Genomic DNA, 26,997 nt, shown 5'->3' on the forward strand with positions numbered 1-26,997 from the left:
AAATCACGATTGTGTTTATCTCTTTATGCCCAACAATGCTATACATGGTTGTAGGGTGGGGATATCAATGGTTTCAAAGATATATCAAAGAAACTAAGTCCCTAGGGGTGGGGAAAGACCCCAGGGCCTATATCTATAACAGGATTGTGTTTATCTCTTGATGTCCAGCAATGCTACATATGGTTATGGTGTGGGGATCTCAAGAGTTTAAACTAGTAGCAATTTAAAAGATTCACTTCAATTTCCCCTATTGGGCCCCATACCCTCCGGCCCCAGGGGAGCCACATCCTTCATTTATACAACATTTGATCCCCTTTGCCCAATAATGCTCCAGACTAAATTTCATCAAAATCAATTCAAGCGTTCAGGACTAGTAGGGATTTAAAGGAGTTAACTCAATTTCCCCTATTGGGCCCAGCCCCTCCAGCCCCAGGGGAACCACACCCTCCGTTTATACAACATTTGATCCCCTTCGCCCAATAATGCTCCAGACCAAACTTCATCAAAATCCATAGGCGTTCAGCACTAGTAGGTTATTTAAAGCAAATGTTGACGGATGTCGGATGTCGGACGCCGGACGCTGCACCATGGCATAAGCTCACTGGCCCTTCGGTCCAGGTGAGCTAACAAGAGGCCCAGGGGCCTTAACGGTCATCTGACTCTAAATTAAAAACCTTATATTATTGTAGTATGTATTCTCTGTAGCAAGTATATAGTGGCACTGTTGGCCATGGTGGCCATCTTGGATTTCTGACCGACCCAATAAATAACAACACTTGGTAAGGACCATCTCAGGATCATTTCTGGTAAGTTAGAGCTGAATCCCACTGGTGGAATTTGAGAAGAAGTTTAAAATAGGCATTGTTCAGGAAAACCATGATTGCACAATCATGTTACAAAATGGCCACCATGGCTGCCAAGTCAATGATTTTACGAGGCCGAAAAAATAACAACACTATGTTGGCTCGCCCTCCTTGACATCCTCACCCATTTCCAGCTCAATGGCACCAATGGAACTGGAGAAGAAGTTTAAAATGTGTTTTTCAAGATTGCTGTCATGGCGGCCATCTTGGATTTCAGACCAACCCGAAAAATAACAACACTTGGTCGGGATCATATCAGGATCATTTCAGGCAAGTTTCAGCTCAATACCACTGGTGGAACTTGAGAACAAGTTTAAAATGTGTTTTTCAAGATGGCGGTTATGGCGGCCATCTTGGATTTCGGACCGACCCGAAAAATAACAACACTTGGTCAGGACCATCTCAGGATCATTTCTGGCAAGTTTCAGCTCAATCCCACTGGTGGAACATGAGAAGAAGTTTAAAATGTGTTTTCAAAATGGCGGCTATGGCGGCCATCTTTCTTGGATTTCGGACCGACCCGAAAAATAACAACACTTGGTCAGGACCATCTCAGGATCATTTCAGGCAAGTTTCAGCTCAATCCCACTGGTGGAACTTGAGAAGAATATTGAAATGTGAAAAGTTTACGCATGGCGAACGGCGCACGGCGCACGACGACGAACGAAGCATGATGACTATCTGGGAGTCCATATTTAATATTGCAGTTTTTGCTAATATCTCTGCTTATTATAGGACAGCTTTTGGCATAACAAATCTGTTCATGTATTTATTTCTATGAATGAAATAAAGTTTATAATAATTAATAATTTCCTAATATTTGTTTAAATAAAGTGCTTACCTTTTCACATACACAATGAGGACAGCCACCAAGGCCCCAACGGCAATCACTATAAGAGGTACAATTATATACACGGAAACTGGAACCGAGGCTGGGGATGTAACATCTGTGGAATGTACATGTGACAAAGTGGAAACTGGAACTGTTGGTAACGATGCAGGAACCCACGATGTTACATTACCTGTTCAGGTGAGAGAAAGAAAAGTTAAGTCACCAGGGATATACAATGTATGTATGTAGACTTCCTGGTCTCCAGTGAACAAAGAATTCATGTATTTGAAGCAGCATTATAAACTTTACAAAGCAGACCTTGTTCATCTTAATACACAGGGATAGCATAATATTCTGACAAACTGGATATAATAGAGATATGTAAATTCAACTTTCCATACCTTTTATAATTTCCACATTTTTAATGCCAATAGCATCATCTGCTGTAATTAATTGGAATCGGATCTGGCTTAGACTAACTTTCTGCTGAAGTTCTTTCACAACCTGAAACATATAAATATCAATCAACATTCAAGTTGATATATTATGTGAATAAAATTGAAGGTATAGTCTGAGAGAGGTGTTGTGAAAATGCAGGGTCCTGATTCGATAGCAAATTCAGACAATTTTCTCCCTGTTGATCTACTTTTTAACAGTTCAAAAATATCAAACAGTTAGCCTACCTTTTATGAGTAAGACCTACCTGATCTACAGTATATTCAGTTAGCCTTCATTTTGTAGGTAAGACCTACCTGTTCTATTGTAGAATCAGTTAGCCTACTTTTTGTGAGTAAGACCTACCTATTCTACAGAATATTCAGATAGCCTTCTTTTTGTAATTAAGACCTACAAAAGTGTACATACCTATTCTACAGAATATTCAGTTAGCTTGCTTTTTGTAGACAAGACCTATCTATTCTACAGTATAATTAGCCTAATTTTGCAGGTAAGACCTACCTGTTCGACAGAGAGACCACCATGTTGGTTAGGTAAAATGGTGAGATCTGCAATTGTAGGTCGAATCTGAGGGATGGAAACCATCAGCCTATTGGATTGTACATACAGAAGCTAAATTAAAAGAAAAAAAAAGTGATTATTACATTATCAAGTTTATGTACAGTGTATTGTACCTAGTTTGCCTTGGATACATAATATTTATCAAAAGTACATGCTATGTTCTATGAAATTTCAATTTTCATAATTTAAAAGTTTTTTTTTCTTCAACGTTAACACTTCATTAAAACATGAGGCATTTTCCACATGTCTTTAAATATCTCAGATGACTGCAGTGACCACTAAACTTCATCAGTTATCAAAATCCCTGACCCTCTTTCCACCCATATACAGTACAGAGTATTGATCTAATTCATGTACATAGAAAATAACAAGACATGGGCTTAATCTCAGTGTAATGAAAACGTGTATAAATTGAATACCTCGGACAGCTTGAGACAGATGAGCTGTGATGTGGTATACCGCCAGTCAAAGCTCCCAGCACTGAAGTGGTCAATGTTTGGGGTAAAATGGAGACGGACTATCGTAATGTTGTCTGCAAGGAAAAAACAGTGGTAGCTTTTATATTGTTTGGTATATGCAGGTAACGTTTATAGACAGGTGTTTGATATATGCAGGTGACCTTTAGACAGGTGCTTGATAAATGCAGGTGACCTTTATAGACAGGTGTTTGATATATGAAGGTGACCTTTATAGACAGGTCTTTGTTATATAGAAGATCAACCTTTATAGACAGATGTTTGGTATATAGAAGTGACCCTTTAGACAGGTATTTGTGATCTTTACAGACAGGTTTTTTGTGATATAGAGTTGGCTTTTATAGACAAGTTTATGTTAAATATATAGGTGGCCTTTAGTACAGGTTAACTGTACCTACTGTATAATATATAATATTGATAATATATTAAGTGTACTTACTGTAGACGTTGATAGGGTAGGTTGTTAGTACAGAACTGACCGAGTTGACCGCCTGGACTGTAACATTGTACTGGCCAGTCTTGTTGAACCGATGACTGACCGTGGTACCCCAGGTTAGATAAGGATGGGCTCCTTCAGGCTGTAACATAACAATCATTCATATCACATTAAATATGTGATATTTCAAATACTAAATCTTAAAATTTAATATCATAATATCAAATATTTTGATGATTTTGATTGACTTATAATTTGTTCTTGGTATTATATCTAAAATACATAGTTATGTTCAAATTTTTTTATCTATATATTGTTGTTTGATGATATGATGACAAGGACACTTATTTAGTAGAATGAGCACTGAACTTACATTGGGACTTTACACCATTACACATAAAATAAACTAAAACTAGAAAATGTCTGTATTAGATAAATGCCCCCGTTGCCACTTGACACAGTTTGGTGAGTATCACATCATCAGTTCCTGAGATTAGCTAGTTACATTGCATCAGGACAGGACAGGATGGGACAGGACAGGACAGGATGGGACAGGACGAACATGGGTATCACTATTTGCCCCCAATTTCATGGCAGGGGCATAACAACACAGGATATTTCTGAAGATCTCCCCAAAACAATTGAATGGAAAATACAGTGACAAGTCACTGTTGGAAATAAGGAGAACACAACTAACTTGGTTGGTAATTAAATTAAACCTCTATCTAGTTAGGGAGTCCAGAAGAAGGATGGAGATATTGACAGAACACACCCAAGTTGCCTCTTATAATCATATTTCGGGACATAGATGGTCAAGTATGTTCTGATGCTGACGTCTTTGACTTTACAGCTACAATATCGGATGTGAAACCTGTGCACCATGATATTGTTGTTTTATTTCCTTCTACAAATTTTTTTTATAAAAAAATAATGTTTCCCTGGCAAAAAGTTGTCTTAAAAACATCAAATTATTCTTAGGCCCCCTAGGAGTCATTTTAAACATATTTTTTTTTTTTTTTTTTTTTTTCATGCTGTACTGACTTCGTCTCCATATCGCCACACAAAATGTGTAGGTCCAAAGTCTGTCTGGTTCCCACTACAACACAGTGTCACATTGAACTGGGTCAACCTTCCAACCTCGGCTCCCCAGGGAGCTAAGGCCAGCACAGCTGTTATATTTGCTGCAAAAAAATACATTAACAGATATATTGAAAATTCCATAATCTGGATTTTTGATATTTCCAAAAGAAATTTCTGTTATATGCATATTACACAAAGAATAAAATTCCTGTGTAAGGAAGAATGAATACTGATTAAGAAATCCCTTTAAATATTTACCATACTTATCCTGTAATAAGCCCAGGGGGCCCCACATATAAATGTATCACTTGTTAACATATTATAACTATATATATATATATATATGCTTAGTAAGATATGGGCGTACTGCCAGACATGAGCTTATTGCCAGCTAAATACTGTATTATAATAAAAATATTTCTAAGTTCTTATTAAAATCATTGTCAGATACAAAGGTTATGAGTGTATTAAAATTTTCTACACAATACACTGTATACTTTCTGAATTTTCTAATATTATTAATAAACAGCATGAAATATCTATTGATAGATCTTACTGGACCATGCAGATATAACAAGCCTTACCTTCTACGGAAATTAAAACTCGACAAACAGCACTACCGTTGCTGTTCATGGCGATCACAGTCACATTGAAATCTCCAGCCTTGTTGAAGCGATGATACTTTCTTGTAGCATTTGCTAGTCCAGTATTTACCTCATGACGTCCATTATTACTAAATGACCAAGTATAAGTTGTTCCTAACTTTGATCCCTGGAAATCAAATGTAACCATATATAAACTTCAATATAAGCAATAATAGAAAATGCCCCTTATTTTTTTTTTTTTTTTGTGTTGGGTATTCAATTCAAAACTTTAACTGTGAGAATTTGTGGATCAATGGCATGAAGCACAATAACTGTGTTGAATATCAACAACGAATTCAATAAAGTCCTGTATGATGAAGCCCAATGTCCAGGCACACCTGGTAAGTCCTTAGGTCCTGTATGATGAAGCTAAAATCCTTACATTCTGTATGGTGAAGCTAAAATCCTTACATCCTGTATGATGAAGCTAAAATCCTTAGGTCCTGTATGATGAAGCTAAAATCCTTAGGTCCTGTATGATGAAGCTAAAATCCTTAGGTTCTGTATGATGAAGCTAAAATCCTTACATTCTGTATGGTGAAGCTAAAATCCTTACGTCCTGTATGATGAAGCTAAAATCCTTAAGGCCTGTATGATGAAGCTAAAATCCTTACATCCTGTATGAAGAAGCTAAGATCCTTACGTCCTGTATGATGAAGCTAAAATCCTTAGGTTCTGTATGATGAAGCTAAAATTCTTACATCCTGTATGATGATGCTAAAATCCTTAGGTCCTGTATGATGAAGCTAAAATCCTTAGGTCCTGTATGATGAAGCTAAAATCCTTAGGTCCTGTATGATGAAGCTAAAATCCCTATATCCTGTATGATGAAGCTAAAATATTTACATCATGTATGATGAAGCTAAAATCCTTAGGTTCTGTATGATGAAGCTAAAATTCTTACATCCTGTATGATGATGCTAAAATCCTTAGGTCCTGTATGATGAAGCTAAAATCCTTAGGTCCTGTATGATGAAGCTAAAATCCCTATATCCTGTATGATGAAGCTAAAATATTTACATTATGTATGATGAAGCTAAAATCCTTAGGTCCTGTATGATGAAGCTACAATCCATACGTCCTGTATGAAGCTAAAATCCTTATGTCCTGTATGATGAAGCTAAAATCCTTACATTCTGTATGATGAAGCTAAAATCCTTATGTCCTGTATGATGAAGCTAAAATCCTTAGGTCCTGTATGATGAAGCTAAAATCCTGAGGTCCTGTATGATGAAGCTAAAATCCTTACGTCATGTATGATGAAGCTAAAATCCTTACATCCTATATGATGAAGCTAAAATCCTTAGGTCCTGTATGATGAAGCTAAAATCCTTAGGTTCTGTATGATGAAGCTAAAATCCTTAGGTCCTGTATGATGAAGCTAAAATCCTTAGGTCCTGTATGATGAAGCTAAAATCCTTAGGTTCTGTATGATGAAGCTAAAATCCTTAGGTTCTGTATGATGAAGCTAAAATCCTTAGGTCTTGTATGATGAAGCTAAAATCCCTATATCCTGTATGATGAAGCTAAAATCCTTAGGTCCTGTATGATGAAGCTAAAATCCTAACATCCTGTATGATGAAGCTAAAATCCTTACATCCTGTATGATGAAGCTAAAATCCTTACATCCTGTATGATGAAGCTAAGATCCTTAGGTCCTGTATGATGGAGCTAAAATCCTTAGGTTCTGTATGATGAAGCTAAAATTCTTACATCCTGTATGATGATGCTAAAATCCTTAGGTCCTGTATGATGAAGCTAAAATCCTTAGGTCCTGTATGATGAAGCTAAAATCCTTAGGTCCTGTATGATGAAGCTAAAATCCCTATATCCTGTATGATGAAGCTAAAATATTTACATCATGTATGATGAAGCTAAAATCCTTAGGTCCTGTATGATGAAGCTAAAATCCTTAGGTCCTGTATGATGAAGCTAAAATCCTTAGGTCCTGTATGATGAAGCTAAAATCCTTAAGTCCTGTATGATGAAGCTAAAATCCTTATGTCCTGTATGATGAAGCTAAAATCCTTATGTCCTGTATGATGAAGCTAAAATCCTTATGTCCTGTATGATGAAGCCCAATGTCCGGGCAAACTTTGTAGACCGCACCAATAAGGTCAAGTCCCTAGTTTGTTGTAATTGATAAACTACTTTAATAGATCAGAATTCGAGATTCAACACCCACCCCCTTCCCTCTCATTCTTTTAAGTTAACTCAAAAGTGTTACAATACAAACTATGGTGGACAATAATCTTTTCTGATCAACTTTCAGAAAATATTTATCTCACAACAAAATAGTAGTTCGCAGTAACATGAAGAATAATTCCTTACTGATTTCTGAGTGAGGGTGAAGGTTGCTGTGGTTCCCAAGGCGACAGTAGTTTTTGGTGTGGAGAGCATTAGGCCCCTGGGTGCCGCGACTGGACACGGGGTAGGGATCGGCTGGTACATACTGGATGTGGACAGGCCTCCAGTACACTTGTCAGACGCAATCAACCGGTACCTGGAGATACAAATCATAAACTGTTAAACAACATAATGTTGTGTCAATTAAAGCTGAACTGTAAAACCTAGTGGACCTCTGAATTTAGAATGTTGTGGTTTTATTGTTTATTATATATACCATTTCAACCATTTGATTTCAATGTACATTATGTATACCCTCTGGTTTTATTGTACAGTATACACACCCTCTGGTTTTATTGTACATTATACACACCCTCTGGTTTTATTGTACAATATACACACCCTCTGGTTTTATTGTACAATATACACACCCTCTGGTTTTATTGTACAGTATACACACCCTCTAGTTTTATTGTACAATATACACACCCTCTGGTTTTATTGTACAATATACACACCCTCTGGTTTTATTTCACAGTATACAAACCCTCTGGTTTTATTGTACAATATACACACCCTCTGGTTTTATTGTACAATATACAAACCCTCTGGTTTTATTGTACAATATACACACCCTCTGGTTTTATTGTACAGTATACACACCCTCTAGTTTTATTGTACAATATACACACCCTCTGGTTTTATTTTACAGTATACAAACCCTCTGGATTTATTGTACAATATACACACCCTCTAGTTTTATTTTACAGTATACACACCCTCTGGTTTTGTTGTACATCTCTCCCTCATGACAGTGCCAGTGTATATTGGAATGGTCGTACCAGTTTGTCGGGGAACAGCCACCAGTGATAGTCTTCTCATAACCATAGTCACTGTAAAACAAGTGTCAATGATTTTCTGATAAATTATACAAGTTTTCATCCGAGTCCAACAGAGTATAATAGTTTACACACAGATCTACATACAACCAAATACAAATACTGTTTAGTGCAGATTATACAAGGTTTATTGCCCAAAATCTGTTTCAAAATGGGTTTTAATCTTCTAGTTTCTTGTAATAAGCAGTTCCTAATGGTTACATGTGCCTGTCGATACAGCAATACAGTTTTCTGTAGCTGATGACAGTGATGGTGTGGTAGTGGTGTCAGAGGTAGTCCCTTTGGGGACAGGTACATATGTATCTCTGTATGTGATATTCAACATAATTCAATTTAGAATTCTAACAAACCAATAATAAATCAGCTACTTTTTAAATTCCATTAATGTACACAATAAGGTCATGAATATGTTTAAAAAAAACTTTAAAATACTTCAGAATTTACCATTCAAAGTCAGACGGTCTACAGAGACAAATGGACGCTGGTTTCTTTCTGATATAGTCTGGGCCATTGTAACATCTTGAGAATTGATTCCGTCTTTCATATGTTACTGCCTGCCCCAGGATGCAATTGTCCTGAGAAATCTGTAAACTCAACATTCAGATTTGAGGGTAAAATGCCAGCTTTCGTATTACATTATATTGTAACTCCAACAGATGTATACAAACTCTTTCAAATGGTAATGTAATCATCCACAAAATGATTACTTTAAATGACAATAGCACCATCCACAAAATGTGTTAATTCCATACTTCTCTCACACTTTCTAAATCAGCCTAAGTGTTGGTTAATTCATACAAAATAATTACCTGACCACTGATTTAAATATGTTTGCCCGAGTAATGATTAATCACATCTTAGTAAGACAAGCTGGAATTTTTTTTTCACAAAAGCCACTTTAATGTATACCGTAATACACAGGTTTTATCTCTATTTCCTCATTTTGGTGGTCGCAGGTGAAGGTCAAAATATTGCTAAATGATCCCACGAATCCCAAAATCAGTTCATCATCCTTTTGATCGAAAAGAAATCTTAAACAAGCAATCCTAATAAGGAACCAGTATGTGAAGTATGAGTTTGATTTGGCCACTTGAGCTAGAGTTATTGTCTGAAAATCAATTTTCTTCTTGGTGACCTTGACCTTTGATCTAGCACTCATGATGAAAGCAGTGTGTGTAGTTTGAGATAGATAGGTCCACTTGAACTGGTCAGGGTAAATGATATTGTATGGAAAACACATTTCTATTTATAGTAAGTGACCTTGACCTTTGACAAAAAAGGAAAGCAGTCTTGATGAGGAAGCACGATTGTGCAAACCTGTCTAGATCCACTATAACTTCACTCATTGTCTGGAAACCAAATTTCTTTTTAAAATGACAAAGACCTTGACCTTTGACCTTTTCACACACACAAAAATTACCCCCAGATCAAGTTTGACCTTGACTGATCCATTTGAACATGAGCTATTTCTGGAAATGGTGATGTGTATGAACAACAGCCTACAATATCACCTTCCCATCTCAGATCAGGGGAGGATAAGATTACTTTTTTACCCAAATACTGTAGACTTATCACTAAAAGGGACTGTAAATTAATACTGCAGTCTATACAAATTGACAACATACATTTGATCCAGGGCTCCAGTCTAGGTAGTCCATCTGAGTACACTGCCTGGTCAAAACCTGGGAGAAGTCCAGCTTGACCATGAGTCGTCCCTTCTCGTCTCCCAATCTTCCAAACACGCTGTATAACACAATATTTGTTCATTTAAATGTACATTAACCTGTATAATTAATTTGTCAAGATATTACACATTATAAGGAATGATTCCCAATGATGAGAGTTTCTGTTGGCTACTTTACATTAAGGAAGACAAAGCCCAGGGCCACTAGATTTGGTCTTTGGACAAGTAAATATTTATGACAGTTTGTCCTGCAAAAGGCAAGTGCAAATTTTCTTTTAATCTTTATACATGTTCCTTTGAATAATTAAATATGCTACAAATTAAGTTAAATTGGACTCTGTTTGATCTCAGGGCTAATCATTTCAAAGACCAAAAGACAAGTGGTGCTGAAATCTTCATTGTTCTCCTGGAAATAATAACACACTAGGAAAGCTGAATATGTGTATGGGTGGCAACATTATCTGACCAAGTCACAATGGTAAGTGATGCTGGGATAACAAATCCTTAATATCACTCAAAGGAATGTGAAGAATCAGTACAGTCAATGGACAGAACACTGGTCATGCAGACAGTGTGTCTTATAATCACAGACTTCATTTATTTTAAAATTAGATGTGAAACAAAACTTAAATCATTATGAAATATTTATTTACTCTTGTTGGTACAACTTGAAACTGACCAGGTGGAGGTGGGGTCTTAATAATTCCATTGTACATTCTCATAATTTTCTTAATCAAGGAGTACTTGGTATTGCTAAAGTAATACATGTCCACTACCAGCCCCACTAAAAATAGTAAGTGACCTTGACCTTGACCAAAAAACCCTAAAACTCGAATATGATCTGTCAATACTCATACTGAAGTTACATACCAACTTTCACCAACATTCCTGGAAGCATGACTGAGAAAAGTGTGGAAAACTGAGTGGAAGGACTGAGTGGAAGGACTGACAGACGGACGGACAGCGGAGGGGAGGCAACCTATTAGTTCACCAGTAGGGGACTAATAAAGTCTAGAACAACACCTTTTTTAAGTTGACAAATTTCCAGGATGAGAAATTTTGTGTACCTTACAACCAGTGTTGTGATGTCCGGACTGTTGAGAATACCATCAACGTAAATTTCTTTGTCTGCAAACTGATGTTTCTGCCAGCTATCCCCTTCATCACTTGAGAAACTATAAAAACACATAAAACCTAGAAATGTTAGACACTGGTATACCTTTATATGTACCTTATATTTGAGGCTCACCAAATTTATTGTTTTCCATCCTTTACATGATTATGTACTATCTATTTCAGTTTTTACCTGTTTTTAATTGATACATTAACCCAATGCCAATGATATTCTCAAATGTAAGCAAATTTTCCAACAATAAAAATCCAACTTTGTAGAGATTATTTTCTATAATTTATCTAACATACCGGGTATGTGTTCCATTTTACGTGTTTCAGTGTTCAATTAAAATTAATTTATCATTAAACTGGCGAAGCCTCGTACAACATGGATCCCACACAGTAATTAATGAACGAAGAATACCGGACTGAAGTAGTAGAACACACTCACTGTATAACGTTGGTCAGTTCCTTGTTACTGTACTGGATAGCTGTGATGGCCCCACCATGGTCAATGATGTTAACCCTGTACTGACCGTCCAGTGATGGCTACAAAAACCAAGTATAGAACCATCAGAGTCTAATCCTTAATTCAGAGATTTTTTTTCTATTATTATCCTATAATCTAACACCATAACACTCCCTTTTTTTCCTCAATACCAAAATTATCATTTGTCTTCGGTATGGTAGCTCAAACTCATAAAATCTGATTTTTTAATTGTTTGCTTATTTTTTCAAAAAACAATACTACCATATCTAATAAGAAATAAGCTTATGTCTAACATAATAAGCCCAACCATTCATTATTGCAATTTGATCTTTAAAAATAGAAAAAACAAAAAAACAAAAAAAACAAAAAAAAAAACAATTTGACTGATCTGTGATAAACTCTCTCTCTCTTACTTTGAGTTGGTATACTGGTATGGTTGTGATAAATTGTTGGCTATCTAAAAGAGTGGGGGGGTATGTATAACTAGAGTTTTTTCTAAACAGATTTTATACTTTGACAAACACTTTAATTTCATAACTTTCCTATCTCTGTTAATTCATTTAATGCCAAATGCCATGTATGTTAACTGTGTCCTATAACATGTGATTACCTTGGACCAGGTGAGGCCAGCATCCCTGCTGACATACAGCTCGGCCTGGTCTGGTTTGAGGCTGTTTCCGATCGAGCCATGAGCAAAGATTAGCCAGGGGGCGCCCTCCTCAGTCTCAATCTCTGGTGTCAGGTAGTATTCATGACTGTACGCAAGATGGATGTGCAGACTGCAGAACTGTTGTGAGAATCAGTACAGAAATGGACCTATTATATTTAAATGGTATCTTATCTTCTAAGAGCTCATACAATCAATTAAAATGTGTATAAACAATTTGCAATTCAGTTTTTGTGTGCTAAACGAAAATGATGGCATCAACATTGTAACTCTTAAAATATCGAAAAATACGAATACCAGGTATTTATTGGTGTGGATTACTCCTGATAAAGTGAGTACTATCACCACTTACATTTGGGTCGACACATTTGGATTTCTGATCCTTTGAAACTTCAATTGGTACCCACTTTCCTCCTTTGTCATAGGAAATAAACGTCTTCATGACTGTGGAATTTCCTATGGTCCCGTATTGGTTTGCTATGTATCGACCTTTGATTCCTTTAACCTGAGAAGCATAATTTTTTTTTTTTAAATGATTTTCTTTTCAATTCCATGTTACAGCATGAGTCAATAATGTCATTGATACAATCAGGCTTAACACCAGGAAAATACAAAGGTAGAGTCAATCTATATTACTACATTATAATCTGAAAAGTACATTATCACCTCTTACAAGAGGCCCAGAGGGCCTGTATCGCACACCTGGTTATCTCCTCTAAAAACTTGCTATTAATTATGATATCTAATGATTCATAAACATTTATATCGAAGTCATAAATAGACAACCATCTGCAATCTTTGAATATACATTTACTAAGGAAAGCAAAAAAAATCTTAATACAAAATGTATGTCTGGATTAATTTTTCATTATCTTTTTAAGTTCAAATAGTCATTACCTTATAAATATCCACTTCAAGGTACCCAGGCTCAACATCAGCTACCACCCGCTCAAGGGACGGTACATAAAACTGGCCGGTGACATCCGAGAGGTACAAGGTCACCATGTTTTCTTTGTGATCGGCAGCTATAAATACCTGGTTTTCCGATGTCTCAATAATGTCAAAATCCTGTCAGCAAAAATATTACCATTACCAGATTTCAAAGAATGTCAAAGAGATTATTCTACGATGACAGAAAGTGGCTGCTAGTTTGTCTATCTACTGTTCCTTGAAGATCAAAACATTTTACATTATCATAAAATGATATTATTCACTAATTCTGATTGGCTGAATTAAAGTCACTTGGCTTCTGTGTTAGGAAAAGATAATTGACTGGGTGTTTCCAAAAATAAAATTTATTTTTCCCTGTGATCGGGGGAAGGGGCAGATTTCTGAAAAAAGAATCTGCATCATGTATGGAGTTTGTCTTCATGAAATTAGATATTGCTGAGAATAACACTCCTAACAAACCAAAAATCTTCTAATACGAAGCTATAATGTGATCATATTCTTTTGTTTGATTAATATCGGCCATAGTTTAATTACCTTTGGATGTACATTTAATGGAAAGTAAGCTTTCCGGAATGGTCCTCTCTTATAGGAGACATACAGGTCGTGACTGGTATAACTGGATTTCTGAAAATATACCACACACATACATGTATTACTCATTAAAATTTGATAGAGATGCAGCATTTGATTGGTCAATGAAAATAAATTGCAAAAGAAAAACTTACAGGACTTCTGTACACATTTATACACACAACTCACCTGTACAAATATATACTCATTGAGTACTCGGAGGGAATTGAAGTTGATTTTTCCCACACTTTTGTCCGGAGTATTATCAATACATGTTGGGGCAATGCAGGACAAGTATTCGGAGTTCATGTCCTCTGAAAATAAAATTAGCAAAGATATTATACATTGATTCTATTCAAAATACATGTATCTTTATATTTTTCAAGCAATCAGACTTGTCAGATTTATTTTCATTTTAATTTAAGAACAAATGAACTATGACCCCGGCATCACTCACCTATCATTCTTATTTTATAGCCATAATCAGCAAAGACCTATATTTAAATCAGCTTAATTTCTAGCTAGCTAATACTACAGATAAAATATACGATAACTTCTTCACAACAGATTGATTCCTGTTTCAAGTTTTTTTTTTTTTAATTTTCTACAGATTTAACCAAGAACTCTATGGAATCAATTTTGATCCCAGGTGTGACATAATTTGACTATAGATAACTTTGTTTTGCTTTTTTATTCAGCAGCTATATAACACACCATTACACATTTCAGAGAGTATAACATCCCATCACACATTTCAGTGAGTATAGTACCCCATTACACATTTCAGTAAGTATAGCACCCCATTACACATTTCAGTGAGTATAACACCCCATTACACATTTCAGTGAGTATAACACCCCATTACACATTTCAGTGAGTATAACACCCCATTACACATTTCAGTGAGTATAACACCCCATTACACATTTCAGTAAGTATAACACCCCATTACACATTTCAGTGAGTATAACACCCCATTACACATTTCAGTAAGTATAACATCCCATTACACATTTCAGTGAGTATAACACTCCATTACACATTTCAGTAAGTATAGCACTCCATTACACATTTCAGTAAGTATAACATCCCATTACACATTTCAGTAAGTATAACACCCCAATACACATTTCAGTAAGTATAGCACCCCATTACACATTTCAGTAAGTATAACACCCCATTACACATTTCAGTATAGCACCCCATTACACATTTCAGTAAGTATAACATCCCATTACACATTTCAGTAAGTATAACACCCCATTACACATTTCAGTAAGTATAACACCCCATTACACATTTCAGTATAGCACCCCATTACACATTTCAGTAAGTATAACACCCCATTACACATTTCAGTGAGTATAACACTCCATTACACATTTCAGTAAGTATAACACCCCATTACACATTTCAGTATAGCACCCCAATACACATTTCAGTGAGTATAACATCCCATTACACATTTCAGTGAGTATAACATCCCATTACACATTTCAGTGAGTATAACACCCCATTACACATTTCAGTAAGTATAGCACTCCATTACACATTTCAGTAAGTATAGCACCCCATTACACATTTCAGTCAGTATAACACCCCATTACACATTTCAGTGAGTATAACATCCCATTACACATTTCAGTCAGTATAGCACCCCATTACACATTTCAGTAAGTATAACACCCCATTACACATTTCAGTCAGTATAACACCCCATTACACATTTCAGTATATAACCCCATTACACATTTCAGTAAGTATAACACCCCATTACACATTTCAGTGAGTATAACACTCCATTACACATTTCAGTAAGTATAACACTCCATTACACATTTCAGTAAGTATAACACCCCATTACACATTTCAGTAAGTATAACACCCCAATACACATTTCAGTAAGTATAGTACCCCATTACACATTTCAGTGAGTATAGCACCCCATTACACATTTCAGTAAGTATAACACCCCATTACACATTTCAGTAAGTATAGTACCCCATTACACATTTCAGTGAGTATAACATCCCATTACACATTTCAGTGAGTATAGCACCCCATTACACATTTCAGTAAGTATAACACCCCAATACACATTTCAGTAAGTATAACACCCCATTACACATTTCAGTAAGTATAGCACTCCAATACACATTTCAGTAAGTATAACACCCCATTACACATTTCAGTAAGTATAACACCCCATTACACATTTCAGTAAGTATAGCACTCCAATACACATTTCAGTAAGTATAGCATCTCATTACACATTTCAGTACGTATAGCACCCCATTACACATTTCAGTAAGTATAGCACCCCAATACACATTTCAGTCAGTATAGCACCCCATTACACATTTCAGTAAGTATAACACCCCAATACACATTTCAGTAAGTATAACACCCCATTACACATTTCAGTGAGTATAACACCCCAATACACATTTCAGTGAGTATAACACCCCATTACACATTTCAGTAAGTATAACAGCCCATTACACATTTCAGTGAGTATAACACCCCATTACACATTTCAGTGAGTATAACACCCCATTACACATTTCAGTGAGTATAACACCCCATTACACATTTCAGTAAGTATAACATCTCATTACACATTTCAGTAAGTATAACACCCCATTACACATTTTAGTAAGTATAGCACCCCATTACACATTTCAGTAAGTATAACACCCCATTACACATTTCAGTAAGTATAACATCCCATTACACATTTCAGTAAGTATAACACCCCATTACACATTTCAGTGAGTATAACACCCCATTACATATTTCAGTGAGTATAGCACCCCATTACACATTTCAGTGAGTATAACATCCCATTACACATTTCAGTCAGTATAGCACCCCATTACACATTTCAGTAAGTATAGCACCCCATTACACATTTCAGTGAGTATAGCACCCCATTACACATTTCAGTAAGTATAGCACCCCATTACACATTTCAGTAAGTATAACACCCCATTACACATTTCAGTAAGTATAACATCCAATTACACATTTCAGTGAGTATAACACCCCATTACACATTTCAGTGAGTATAACACCCCATTACACATTTCAGTGAGTATAACACCCCATTACACATTTCAGTGAGTATAACACCCCATTACACATTTCAATGAGTATAACATCCCATTACACATTTCAGTGAGTATAGCACCCCATTACACATTTCAGTGAGTATAACATCCCATTACACATTTCAGTCAGTATAGCACCCCATTACACATTTCAGTAAGTATAGCACCCCATTACACATTTCAGTAAGTATATCACCCCATTACACATTTCAGAGAGTATAGCACCCCATTACACATTACAGTAAGTATAGCACCCCATTACACATTTCAGTAAGTATATCACCCCATTACACATTTCAGAGAGTATAACACCCCATTACACATTTCAGTAAGTATAACACCCCATTACACATTTCAGTAAGTATAGCACCCCATTACACATTTCAGTGAGTATAACATCCCATTACACATTTCAGTAAGTATAGCACCCCATTACACATTTCAGTGAGTATAACATCCCATTACACATTTCAGTAAGTATAGCACCCCATTACACATTTCCGTGAGTATAACATCCCATTACACATTTCAGTGAGTATAACATCCCATTACACATTTCAGAGAGTATAACACCCCATTACACATTTCAGTAAGTATAACACCCCATTACACATTTCAGTAAGTATATCACCCCATTACACATTTCAGTCAGTATAGCACCCCATTACACATTTCAGTGAGTATAACACCCCATTACACATTTCAGTAAGTATAGCACCCCTTTACACATTTCAGTAAGTATAGCACCCCATTACACATTTCAGTAAGTATAACATCCCATTACACATTTCAGTCAGTATAGCACCCCATTACACATTTCAGTGAGTATAGCACCCCATTACACATTTCAGTGAGTATAACATCCCATTACACATTTCAGTGAGTATAACATCCCATTACACATTTCAGTGAGTATAACACCCCATTACACATTTCAGTAAGTATAACACCCCATTACACATTTCAGTAAGTATAACATCCAATTACACATTTCAGTGAGTATAGCACCGCATTACACATTTCAGTAAGTATATCACCCCATTACACATTTCAGTGAGTATAGCACCCCATTACACATTTCAGTCAGTATAGCACCCCATTACACATTTCAGTAAGTATAACACCCCATTACACATTTCAGTAAGTATATCACCCCATTACACATTTCAGTAAGTGTAACATCCCATTACACATTTCAGTAAGTATAACACCCCATTACACATTTCAGTCAGTATAACATCCCATTACACATTTCAGTCAGTATAGCACCCCATTACACATTTCAGTAAGTATAACATCCCATTACACATTTCAGTAAGTATAACACCCCATTACACATTTCAGTGAGTATAACATCCCCATTACACATTTCAGTAAGTATAACACCCCATTACACATTTCAGTGAGTATAACATCCCCATTACACATTTCAGTAAGTAACACATCCCATTACACATTTCAGTAAGTATAACATCCCATTACACATTTCAGTAAGTATAGTACCCCATTACACATTTCAGTAAGTATAACACCCCAATACACATTTCAGTCAGTATAGCACTCCATTACACATTTCAGTAAGTATAACATCCCATTACACATTTCAGTAAGTATAGCACTCCATTACACATTTCAGTCAGTATAACATCCCATTACACATTTCAGTGAGTATAACATCCCATTACAAATTCAGTCAGTATAGCACCCCATTACACATTTCAGTAAGTATAACACCCCATTACACATTTCAGTAAGTATAGCACTCCATTACACATTTCAGTCAGTATAGCACCCCATTACACATTTCAGTCAGTATAGCACTCCATTACACATTTCAGTCAGTATAACATCCCATTACACATTTCAGTAAGTATAACATCCCATTACAAATTTCAGTAAGTATAGCACTCCATTACACATTTCAGTCAGTATAGCACCCCATTACACATTTCAGTCAGTATAGCACTCCATTACACATTTCAGTCAGTATAACATCCCATTACACATTTCAGTAAGTATAACACCCCATTACACATTTCAGTCAGTATAACATCCCATTACACATTTCAGTCAGTATAGCACCCCATTACACATTTCAGTAAGTATAACATCCCATTACACATTTCAGTAAGTATAACACCCCATTACACATTTCAGTGAGTATAACATCCCCATTACACATTTCAGTAAGTATAACACCCCATTACACATTTCAGTGAGTATAACATCCCCATTACACATTTCAGTAAGTAACACATCCCATTACACATTTCAGTAAGTAACACACCCCATTACACATTTTAGTGAGTATAGCACCCCATTACACATTTCAGTAAGTATAACATCCCCATTACACATTTCAGTAAGTATAACATCCCATTACACAGTTCAGTAAGTATAACATCCCATTACACATTTCAGTAAGTATAACACCCCATTACACATTTCAGTAAGTATAACATCCCATTACACAGTTCAGTGAGTATAACACCCCATTACACATTTCAGTAAGTATAACATCCCATTACACATTTCAGTAAGTATAGCACTCCATTACACATTTCAGTCAGTATAGCACCCCATTACACATTTCAGTCAGTATAGCACTCCATTACACATTTCAGTCAGTATAACATCCCATTACACATTTCAGTCAGTATATCACCCCATTACACATTTCAGTAAGTATAGTACCCCATTACACATTTCAGTCAGTATAACACCCCATTACACATTTCAGTAAGTATAACATCCCATTACACATTTCAGTCAGTATAACACCCCATTACACATTTCAGTAAGTATAACACCCCATTACACATTTCAGTCAGTATAACATCCCATTACACATTTCAGTGAGTATAACATCCCATTACAAATTCAGTCAGTATAGCACCCCATTACACATTTCAGTAAGTATAACATCCCATTACACATTTCAGTAAGTATAGCACCCCATTACACATTTCAGTAAGTACAGCACCCCATTACACATTTCAGTAAGTATAACATCCCATTGCACATTTCAGTCAGTATATCACCCCATTACACATTTCAGTAAGTATAGTACCCCATTACACATTTCAGTCAGTATAACACCCCATTACACATTTCAGTGAGTATAACACTTCAGTGAGTATAACATCCCATAACACATTTCAGTGAGTATAACATCCCATAACACATTTCAGTAAGTATAACATCCCATTACACATTTCAGTAAGTATAGCACCCCATTACACATTTCAGTAAGTACAGCACCCCATTACACATTTCAGTAAGTATAGCACCCCATTACACATTTCAGTGAGTATAGCATCCCATTACACATTTCAGTAAGTATAACATCCCATTACACATTTCAGTAAGTATAACATCCCATTACACATTTCCTTAAGTATAGCACCCCATTACACATTTCAGTAAGTATAACATCCCATTACACATTTCAGTAAGTATAGCACCCCATTACATATTTCAGTAAGTATAACATCCCATTACACATTTCAGTAAGTATAGCACCCCATTACACATTTCAGTGACTATAGTACCCCATTACACATTTCAGTGAGTATAGCACCCCATTACACATTTCAGTAAGTATAACATCCCATTACACATTTCAGTAAGTATAACACCCCATTACACATTTCAGTAAGTATAGCACCCCATTACACATTTCAGTAAGTATAACATCCCATTACACATTTCAGTAAGTATAACATCCCATTACACATTTCAGTCAGTATAGCACCCCATTACACATTTCAGTCAGTATAGCACCCCATTACATATTTCAGTCAGTATAGCACCCCATTACATATTTCAGTCAGTATAGCACCCCATTACACATTTCAGTCAGTATAACACCCCATTACACATTTCAGTAAGTATAACATCCTATTACACATTTCAGTCAGTATAACACCCCATTACACATTTCAGTAAGTATAACACCCCATTACACATTTCAGTGAGTATAGCACCCCATTACACATTTCAGTGAGTATAACATCCCATTACACATTTCAGTGAGTATAGCACCCCATTACACATTTCAGTGAGTATAACACCCCATTACACATTTCAGTCAGTATAGCACCCCATTACACATTTCAGTAAGTATAGCACCCCATTACACATTTCAGTGAGTATATCACCCCACTAACATTTCAGTGAGTATAACATCCCATTACACATTTCAGTGAGTATAATACCCCATTACACATTTCAGTAAGTATAACATCCCATTACACATTTCAGTAAGTATATCACCCCATTACACATTTCAGTGAGTATAACATCCCATTACACATTTCAGTGAGTATAGCACCCCATTACACATTTCAGTAAGTATATCACCCCATTAAACATTTCAGTAAGTATAACATCCCATTACACATTTCAGTAAGTATATCACCCCATTACACATTTCAGTGAGTATAACACCCCATTACACATTTCAGTAAGTATAGTACCCCATTACACATTTCAGTAAGTATAGCACCCCATTACACATTTCAGTAAGTATAGCACCCCATTACACATTTCAGTGAGTATAGTACCCCATTACACATTTCAGTAAGTATAACATCCCATTACACATTTCAGTCAGTATAACACCCCATTACACATTTCAGTAAGTATAGCACCCCATTACACATTTCAGTGAGTATAGTACCCCATTACACATTTCAGTAAGTATAGCACCCCATTACACATTTCAGTAAGTATAGCACCCCATTACACATTTCAGTAAGTATAACATCCCATTACACATTTCAGTGAGTATAGTACCCCATTACACATTTCAGTAAGTATAGCACCCCATTACACATTTCAGTAAGTATAACATCCCATTACACATTTCAGTGAGTATAACATCCCATTACACATTTCAGTAAGTATAACATCCCATTACACATTTCAGTAAGTATAGCACCCCATTACACATTTCAGTGAGTATAACATCCCATTACACATTTCAGTGAGTATAGTACCCCATTACACATTTCAGTAAGTATAGCACCCCATTACACATTTCAGTGAGTATAGTACATGTACCCCATTACACATTTCAGTGAGTATAACATCCCATTACACATTTCAGTAAGTATAACACCCCATTACACATTTCAGTAAGTATAACACCCCATTACACATTTCAGTAAGTATAACATCCCATTACACATTTCAGTAAGTATAACATCCCATTACACATTTCAGTGAGTATAGTACCCCATTACACATTTCAGAAAGTATAGCACCCCATTACACATTTCAGTGAGTATAGTACATGTACCCCATTACACATTTCAGTGAGTATAACATCCCATTACACATTTCAGTAAGTATAACATCCCATTACACATTTCAGTAAGTATAGCACTCCATTACACATTTCAGTAAGTATAACATCCCATTACACATTTCAGTGAGTATAGCACCCCATTACACATTTCAGTGAGTATAGTACATGTACCCCATTACACATTTCAGTAAGTATAGCACCCCATTACACATTTCAGTCAGTATAGCACCCCATTACACATTTCAGTCAGTATAGCACCCCATTACACATTTCAGTGAGTATAACATCCCATTACACATTTCAGTAAGTATAGCACCCCATTACACATTTCAGTGAGTATAGCACCCCATTACACATTTCAGTCAGTATAGCACCCCATTACACATTTCAGTGAGTATAGCACCCCATTACACATTTCAGTGAGTATAGCACCCCATTACACATTTCAGTAAGTATAGCACCCCATTACACATTTCAGTAAGTATAACACCCCATTACACATTTCAGTAAGTATAACACCCCATTACACATTTCAGTAAGTATAACACCCCATTACACATTTTAGTAAGTATAGCACCCCATTACACATTTCAGTAAGTATAACACCCCATTACACATTTCAGTAAGTATAACACCCCATTACACATTTCAGTAAGTATAACACCCCATTACACATTTCAGTAAGTATAACACCCCCTTACACATTTTAGTAAGTATAACACCCCCTTACACATTTCAGTAAGTATAGCACCCCATTACACATTTCAGTAAGTATAGCACCCCATTACACATTTTAGTAAGTATAGCACCCCATTACACATTTCAGTAAGTATAGCACCCCCTTACACATTTTAGTAAGTATAACACCCCCTTACACATTTCAGTAAGTATAGCACCCCATTACACATTTCAGTAAGTATAGCACCCCATTACACATGTCTGTAAGTATAACATCCCATTACACATTTCAGTGAGTATAACATCCCATTACACATTTCAGTGAGTATAACATCCCATTACACATTTCAGTGAGTATAGTACCCCATTACACATTTCAGTAAGTATAGCACCCCATTACACATTTCAGTGAGTATAGTACATGTACCCCATTACACATTTCAGTGAGTATAACATCCCATTACACATTTCAGTAAGTATAACACCCCATTACACATTTCAGTAAGTATAACACCCCATTACACATTTCAGTAAGTATAACATCCCATTACACATTTCAGTAAGTATAACATCCCATTACACATTTCAGTGAGTATAGTACCCCATTACACATTTCAGTAAGTATAGCACCCCATTACACATTTCAGTGAGTATAGTACATGTACCCCATTACACATTTCAGTGAGTATAACATCCCATTACACATTTCAGTAAGTATAACATCCCATTACACATTTCAGTAAGTATAGCACTCCATTACACATTTCAGTAAGTATAACATCCCATTACACATTTCAGTGAGTATAGCACCCCATTACACATTTCAGTGAGTATAGTACATGTACCCCATTACACATTTCAGTAAGTATAGCACCCCATTACACATTTCAGTCAGTATAGCACCCCATTACACATTTCAGTCAGTATAGCACCCCATTACACATTTCAGTGAGTATAACATCCCATTACACATTTCAGTAAGTATAGCACCCCATTACACATTTCAGTGAGTATAGCACCCCATTACACATTTCAGTCAGTATAGCACCCCATTACACATTTCAGTGAGTATAGCACCCCATTACACATTTCAGTGAGTATAGTACCCCATTACACATTTCAGTAAGTATAGCACCCCATTACACATTTCAGTAAGTATAACACCCCATTACACATTTCAGTAAGTATAACACCCCATTACACATTTCAGTAAGTATAACACCCCATTACACATTTCAGTAAGTATAGCACCCCATTACACATTTCAGTAAGTATAACACCCCATTACACATTTCAGTAAGTATAACACCCCATTACACATTTCAGTAAGTATAACACCCCATTACACATTTCAGTAAGTATAACACCCCCTTACACATTTTAGTAAGTATAACACCCCCTTACACATTTCAGTAAGTATAGCACCCCATTACACATTTCAGTAAGTATAGCACCCCATTACACATTTTAGTAAGTATAGCACCCCATTACACATTTCAGTAAGTATAGCACCCCCTTACACATTTTAGTAAGTATAACACCCCCTTACACATTTCAGTAAGTATAGCACCCCATTACACATTTCAGTAAGTATAGCACCCCATTACACATGTCTGTAAGTATAACATCCCATTACACATTTCAGTGAGTATAACATCCCATTACACATTTCAGTAAGTATAACATCCCATTACACATTTCAGTAAGTATAGCACCCCATTACACATTTCAGTAAGTATAACATCCCATTACACATTTCAGTGAGTATAGCACCCCATTACACATTTCAGTGAGTATAGTACATGTACCCCATTACACATTTCAGTAAGTATAGCACCCCATTACACATTTTAGTAAGTATAGCACCCCATTACACATTTCAGTAAGTATAGCACCCCATTACACATTTCAGTAAGTATAGCACCCCATTACACATTTCAGTAAGTATAACACCCCCTTACACATTTTAGTAAGTATAACACCCCCTTACACATTTCAGTAAGTATAGCACCCCATTACACATTTCAGTAAGTATAGCACCCCATTACACATGTCTGTAAGTATAACATCCCATTACACATTTCAGTGGGTATAGCACCCCATTACACATGTCTGTAAGTATAACATCCCATTACACATTTCAGTAAGTATAGCACCCCATTACACATGTCTGTAAGTATAACACCCCATTACACATTTCAGTGAGTATAGCACCCCATTACACATTTCAGTGAGTATAACATCCCATTACACATTTCAGTAAGTATAACATCCCATTACACATTTCAGTAAGTATAGCACCCCATTACACATTTCAGTAAGTATAACATCCCATTACACATTTCAGTGAGTATAGCACCCCATTACACATTTCAGTGAGTATAGTACATGTACCCCATTACACATTTCAGTAAGTATAGCACCCCATTACACATTTCAGTCAGTATAGCACCCCATTACACATTTCAGTCAGTATAGCACCCCATTACACATTTCAGTGAGTATAACATCCCATTACACATTTCAGTAAGTATAGCACCCCATTACACATTTCAGTGAGTATAGCACCCCATTACACATTTCAGTCAGTATAGCACCCCATTACACATTTCAGTCAGTATAGCACCCCATTACACATTTCAGTGAGTATAGTACCCCATTACACATTTCAGTAAGTATAGCACCCCATTACACATTTCAGTAAGTATAACACCCCATTACACATTTCAGTAAGTATAACACCCCATTACACATTTCAGTAAGTATAACACCCCATTAAACATTTTAGTAAGTATAGCACCCCATTACACATTTCAGTAAGTATAACACCCCATTACACATTTCAGTAAGTATAACACCCCATTACACATTTCAGTAAGTATAACACCCCATTACACATTTCAGTAAGTATAACACCCCATTACACATTTTAGTAAGTATAACACCCCCTTACACATTTCAGTAAGTATAGCACCCCATTACACATTTCAGTAAGTATAGCACCCCATTACACATGTCTGTAAGTATAGCACCCCATTACACATTTCAGTCAGTATTGCACCCCAATACATTATCAAAACTACTTTGACCATTTTGATATTGATAATGGCCAATAATTTTACCTATGTTGTTGCTTTTAACAAACCTTATACATAGCATTTGATACCAGCAAGCTACTGCTTATACTAGTATGGATAATATGAATCAATATCTGTTCTAAAGCTACCATCAAATATCACTTTGGGTCTTTTAGTTTATCAGACAAATTTTACCACTCTGTACTAATGAAGCTACTGCAGGCTAAGTACATTAATTATGCTAATTCATAAAGAAAGTTGTTAAAATGTTTTAGCAAATTTGACCCTTTGTCCTCCAATAAAGGTTGATTGCAAAGTCAGTTCTTTTCCATACACTAAATAGCAGCAGATTCTAAAAATATTATCGGACTTACATTTAGAGTACTGTATAGCCCTTTTGTAATCTTCCAATGCCAGATATACCAGATATAAGGTTCTGTCTATTTGGTCAGATTTTCATACTAAGAGCTTTAAAACTTTCCTAACATATTCCAAAGATTTAGAAAAGACAGGTATTATTAGTAGAAACTTTGGATTTTGAAGATGCCCCTCCGTCCCATCTCTTGCCCCTTCCTGAGTTGATATCCCACAGGTGTACCCAGGACTCACCCATAAGGTTCTGATACTCTACGTGTACTGTTAACGGGTTGTCATCCTCTCCTTCCACTGCCCTTCAAATACACACAAACACCATCACTTTTCTACATCATTATGTAAATCATAAAATTTTGTTGTAATAACAAATACCATATA

General features: G+C 36.0%; 1 protein-coding gene across 1 annotated transcript in view; it reads right to left on the minus strand.

The window, feature by feature from the left end:
* LOC117338867 (VPS10 domain-containing receptor SorCS1-like) overlaps positions 1-26,997 on the minus strand; it is an 84,162-nt gene that overhangs the window by 13,560 nt on the left and 43,605 nt on the right. The window contains exons 6-24 of the mRNA XM_033900231.1: positions 26,854-26,915; positions 14,258-14,382; positions 14,033-14,122; positions 13,445-13,615; positions 12,900-13,052; positions 12,491-12,667; positions 11,842-11,939; positions 11,345-11,452; positions 10,219-10,336; positions 9,038-9,177; positions 8,474-8,587; positions 7,680-7,851; positions 5,289-5,475; positions 4,666-4,805; positions 3,628-3,766; positions 3,132-3,244; positions 2,653-2,763; positions 2,097-2,199; positions 1,705-1,885 (exon numbers count right to left, since the gene is read on the minus strand). Of these exons, the coding sequence (XP_033756122.1) occupies positions 1,705-1,885; positions 2,097-2,199; positions 2,653-2,763; positions 3,132-3,244; positions 3,628-3,766; positions 4,666-4,805; positions 5,289-5,475; positions 7,680-7,851; positions 8,474-8,587; positions 9,038-9,177; positions 10,219-10,336; positions 11,345-11,452; positions 11,842-11,939; positions 12,491-12,667; positions 12,900-13,052; positions 13,445-13,615; positions 14,033-14,122; positions 14,258-14,382; positions 26,854-26,915 (2,502 nt within the window). The remainder of the gene's footprint in view (positions 1-1,704; positions 1,886-2,096; positions 2,200-2,652; positions 2,764-3,131; positions 3,245-3,627; positions 3,767-4,665; positions 4,806-5,288; positions 5,476-7,679; positions 7,852-8,473; positions 8,588-9,037; positions 9,178-10,218; positions 10,337-11,344; positions 11,453-11,841; positions 11,940-12,490; positions 12,668-12,899; positions 13,053-13,444; positions 13,616-14,032; positions 14,123-14,257; positions 14,383-26,853; positions 26,916-26,997) is intronic.

Source organism: Pecten maximus, chromosome 12 (genome assembly GCF_902652985.1).
Source record: "Pecten maximus chromosome 12, xPecMax1.1, whole genome shotgun sequence".
Classification (NCBI taxonomy): domain Eukaryota; kingdom Metazoa; phylum Mollusca; class Bivalvia; order Pectinida; family Pectinidae; genus Pecten; species Pecten maximus.